Source organism: Babylonia areolata, chromosome 8 (assembly GCF_041734735.1).
Source record: "Babylonia areolata isolate BAREFJ2019XMU chromosome 8, ASM4173473v1, whole genome shotgun sequence".
Taxonomy (NCBI): domain Eukaryota; kingdom Metazoa; phylum Mollusca; class Gastropoda; order Neogastropoda; family Buccinidae; genus Babylonia; species Babylonia areolata.
The window spans coordinates 30,522,662-30,527,661 of NC_134883.1; the positions used below are offsets into that span (position 1 = coordinate 30,522,662).

Below are 5,000 nucleotides of genomic sequence, written 5' to 3' on the forward strand. Positions count from 1 at the left end.
CACACACACACACACACACACACACAGAGGGAGAGAGATAGAGATAGAGATATAGATAAAAACTACAGGCGCAGTAGTCATGTGGTTAAAGTGTTGGACTTTCAATCTGAGGGTCCCGGGTTCGTATCTCGGTAACGGGGCCTGGTGAGTAAAGTGTGGAAATTTTTCCGATCTCCCAGGTCAATATATGTGCAGACCTGACCGTACCTGAACCTTCTTCGTGTTTATGTGCACTCAGAAGGTCAAATACGCGCGTTAAAGATCCTGTAATTCATGTCAACGTTCGGTGTGTTATGGAAACAAGAACGGACCCAGCATGCACACCCCCGAAAACAGTGTATGGCTGCCTACATGTGGAGGTAAATAAAGATAACGGTCATACACGTAAAATGTTACATGCCTGAGCGTGGATACGTGCGTGACTTAAACCTGACTGAATGACACAGGAAACAAATGATAAACGCCCAATGGCAGCCGTCTGTCGGCTCTACCCACGTAGGCGGCCTGTTGTGCAAATGACCCCGTGTTTGTAAAGCGCTTAGAGCCTGGTCTCCGACAGAGGATAGGCGCTATGTAACCATTCATATTATCCATTCATTCATTCATCCATTCAAAATACCAGCCAACAAACAAAACAAGCAAACACATGGCTACACACGACCCGTCTATTGACAAGACCACGAGGACACGGACCCTGTAGACTTAGTGGGCACGGGGTTCTGAACCCAGTCAATCACCTGGGACACCGTCACCACCCACACGTCCTTCTTCCGCGTCACCATCTCCAGGAAGTCCAGCAGACCTTCCAGACTGCCCGCCGTCCTCTGGAACCAGGAGGCGTGCAGGAAGATGCCCAGCGGAGACCTGTTGCTCCCGTAGTGGCGCCGGAAGTTGTCCGTCAGGAACCGGAAGGTCCCTTCCCGACCGGGCTCTGTGGTGCAGGCGTCCGGCATGGCGCAGGCCAGGCGGTTGGACCCGTACCAGCGGATGAGAGGCACCTCCCACAGCCCCGGGTAGGACTGGGCCGGGCAGGGGGTGAGGGAGCAGGTCTTGGAGTCCGGAGGGTAGTCCAGGGTGAAGGGCCATACTGGGGGGTCTTCGTTCCGGTACAGGTGGCCCGTCACCATGGACGTATCGTACGTGTAGCCGAAGTCTTCCAGCATCTGGTACTGGTCGTCCCCGCCTATCTGCAGGAAGGGAACCCTCATGCCGCGAATGTCCTGTCGGGGGATGTGGCTCTTCTCCGACAGCCTGCCGCTCATGCCCTCGATCTCGTTCACGTAGCCGTCGTAGCCGGCCTCTGCCCAGTACGTGGTGGGCGACCTGTGGGACAGGCTGTGGGAGGCGATCTCGTGGCCCTGCTTGTGCAGTTTGTCCACCAGCTGGTACTGGGTGGCGTCACCGCTCACGAAGAACGTGCCCTTGATGGGGCAGCCGTTGGGGTTGCGCAGATTATTGTTGCCGTCGTTGAAGATGCGCTGGAAGTAGTGGTAGTTGTTGGTGTTGACGCTGTCGTCGAAGGTGAGCATGATCATTTGGGGGGTGTCCTCGGCGGGTAGTCCTCCTGGGATGTCCGTGCCCACACACCGACACTTGGGCAGCTGACAGGTCTTGGCCGAGCACTTCCCTGAAGGAAATAAGGTGGTTAACTTCTTTAACGTTTGTTTTAGGAACTGGTGGATGGGAAGTACATGCAGGTGTGTGTGTGTGTGTGTGTGTGTGTGTGTGTGTGTGCGTGTGTGTGAGAGTGTGTGTGTATGTGTGTGTATGTGTGTGTGTGTGTGTGTGTGTGTGTGTGTGTGTGTGTGAGTGTGTGTGTGTGTGTGTGTGTATGTATGTGTGTCTGTGTGTGTATGTGTGCACAGTGGAAAACAAAAGCGAGACAGGAGAAAGAGACAGACGGACGGACGGACGGACAATACGATAGAAAATACGATAGCTCCTTGACAGGCTGACACGAAGGATCACGCATAGACAAACAGACAAAGAAACAGGACAGACAAGACGGACAGACACACGGACAATCAGAAACACATACAACTAGATAGCTAGAAAAACAGACTGAGGCATTGACCACCTAAGAAGAAGTGTAAAATGAAGAAGCAAAGAAAGAGATGAAAGAAGAAAAGAAGGCAGGCAGGCAGGAAGGAAGGAAGGGAGGAAGGAAGGAAGGAAGGGAGGAAGGAAGGAAGGAAGGGAGGAAGCAAGGGGTCAACAGACAAGAAGACTGGATCACACATCACCCTGCAGTGTTCATTGACCTCTGTGCTGCTTCTGACTCCTTGTGTCGAAGAGGTGTTTGAAGTGTTCTGGCTACTCTTCTCATTCTTTTTCTTTTCCTTCTTACTTATTCTTTCACATCTTGTAGCCGACATACAAGCTGAGTGGTGGGGTGCTGCCTTCTACTTGTCCATCCACGATCTTCCGTGTCCTAGACGGTTGCCTTTTGGTGTCGTAAACTGCTTCATGCAGTAGGTTTTGAGGGCTTTTTTTCTAGTGCTTTGAAAATTTTATTAACCTTAACTTGTCCTAACTTGTGTCTGGCCTGTACTGAAGAAAGGAAGGAAGGAAGAAATGTCACATATATAGCAGAAGCGCATCTAAAAAAAAAGAAAGAAAGAGAGAAAAAAAAATCAACAATGGATCCAGTTCAGTTGTCCAACCTTCAGCTGCCTGCATATTAGCTCAACGTGTAGATGTACGGAAGACAGTGTTTAAGCTGATGACTTTGATGCACATACATGCATGTATACGCATGCAGAAGATCAAGTACGCCAGTTAAAGATCCTGTAACCAATGTCAGCGTTTGGGTTATGGAATCAAGTACATACCCAGCATGCACATCCCCGAAAACAGAGCATGTTTGTCTACATGGCGGGGTAAATAAACCAAAAAGGTCATACACGTAAAATGTTACATCTCTGTCTGAGTGTGTATGTATGCGTGACTAAAATTTGATGGAATGACACAGGAAACGAATGATGGACGCCCCATGGTAGCCGTCAGTCGGCTCTACCCTGCTAGGCAGCATGTTGTGCAAATGACCCCGAGTTTGTAACGCGCTTAAGCTTAGTTTTGTACCGAAGATAGGTGTTATATAAGTATCCATATCATCATCATCATACATACATACATACATACATACACATGATTGTAAAGGTTTTCAACAAAGAAAATTAGGAAATCTGAGTGTTGTGTTGTCGGGAATAAGAAGGAAGCAGATGGAGGAGGAAGACGGAAAATGGGAAAGTCGATCGACGGCATGTGTCGGGGGAATCGCTAAAGATTCACACACACACACACACATACACACGCGCGCGCGAGCGCGCGCGCACGCGCACGCACGCACGTACTCATACACACACGCTTTCTGTTTTTCTTTTCTTTTGCTTTTCCTCTCTTACTCAATTTTATTCACAGTTAAAAGACGTCCAACTAATGAACAAATGAACACAGATGGATATTTTGGATTTGTAGTTGTTGGGGGGTTTTCTTGTGTTTTTGTTGTTGATGTTGTTTTTCTTTCGTTTGTTTGTTGGTTTGTTCTTTTGATTTGCTTTTTTTTTTGTTTGTTTGCTGTTTTTGTTGTTGTTTTGTTTGGTTTGGTTTTTTTGTTTGTTTGTTTTGGTGGGGGGGATGTGTTAGTATTGTAATTGTTGTTGCCGTTGCTGTTGACGTTAAAGCAGAAAACACTGAAGGCCCCCAACCCCCCAACCCCATGCCCCCTCGCATCACTTCGCTACTCGTCACATGTCCCGTGAAGCCAGGGAGCCAGGCTTATCCGTCGGAGACCTCATTCCAGTGCAATCTCCTCCCACAATGCCTGCTGTTTGTCGTCACCATCCTCGCTACAGTGACAGTACACAGCAGCGCACGAGCCGCTTTAGACAGTCAGATCCCCTCTGACTGACACCTCAGGAACTCAGATGGCTCCCACTCAGCCAGGTGGCCTGTGTGTGTGTGTATGTGAGCGCGCGCGCGCGCGCGCGCGCGTGTGTGTGTGTATGTGTGTGCGGTGGTGGTGGTGGAGGTGGTGGTGTAAGATATGTGTGTGTGTGTGTGTTTATTGGTCTGTCTGTGTTTCTGTCTATGTGTCTGTCTGTCTGTCTGTGTACGTGCGCGTGTGTGTATGCGTGCGTGTTTGTGTTTGTGTGTGTGTGTGTGTGTGTGCGCGTGCGTTCGTGCGTGTTTGTGTGTGTGTGTGTGTGTGCGTGTGCGTTTGTGTGTGTGTGTGTGTGTGTGTGTGTGCATGCGTGCGTGCGTGCGTGTGTGTGTGTGTGTGTGTGTGTGTGTGTCTGTCTGTCTGTCTCTGTGTGCGTATGTATCTCTGTGTGTGTGTGTGTGTGTATGTATGTGTGTGTGTGTGTGTGTGTGTGTGTGTGTGCGCTCGCGCGCGCGCGGCAAATAGCAACAGGGTGATGTCAGCAAAGTCACGAAGCTGGTCCTCTCTCCCTAGTCGTGACAACATGTCACGAAAGAACTGTAACGAGTTAGCGCTTCGTTCTCAGGAAAGACAGGTGCTGCGTTGTGCTCTGTTGTACTGTGCGACATTTAGCCAAGGTCCTTGTGGAGGAAGAAAAAACAAAACAAAACAAAACAAAACCAAGAGCCTGGAATGATGGAAACTGGCTGCTTGAATGTAGTACTGAAGCAATTTGAAATGGGAACCGTTTGACATTAATTTTAATTCACTGCCTGTGTCTACGTGGTTAAGAGTTTGTTTAGTCATTGCTTTGGCTTTCCACTCTCTTTAGTAAAAGATCGTTGGTTGTGGCCGGAAAGCGTGTCAGTGCATCGTCAATGTCTCCTTTTGTTACTTTGTGATAAGTTCTTCTCGTCTCTTGTTGCGTTCAGTGCCATTGTTATTCTGCAATAAAATATAATAATAATGATAATAATAATAAATAAATAAATAAATAAATAAAACAAAATATAAGATGCCGGCCATCCCATACTGCGTATGCATGCAGGACTGATGTCTGATAACTACAATCACATGT

General features: G+C 48.5%; 1 protein-coding gene across 1 annotated transcript in view; it reads right to left on the minus strand.

Moving 5' to 3' along the window:
- The window catches only part of LOC143285139 (uncharacterized), a 29,058-nt gene that overhangs the window by 745 nt on the left and 23,313 nt on the right, over positions 1 to 5,000 (minus strand). The window contains exon 2 of the mRNA XM_076592365.1: positions 1 to 1,627. This exon is cut by the window's left edge and continues 745 nt beyond it. Coding sequence (XP_076448480.1) covers positions 666 to 1,627 — 962 coding nt within the window. The 3' untranslated portion in view covers positions 1 to 665. The remainder of the gene's footprint in view (positions 1,628 to 5,000) is intronic.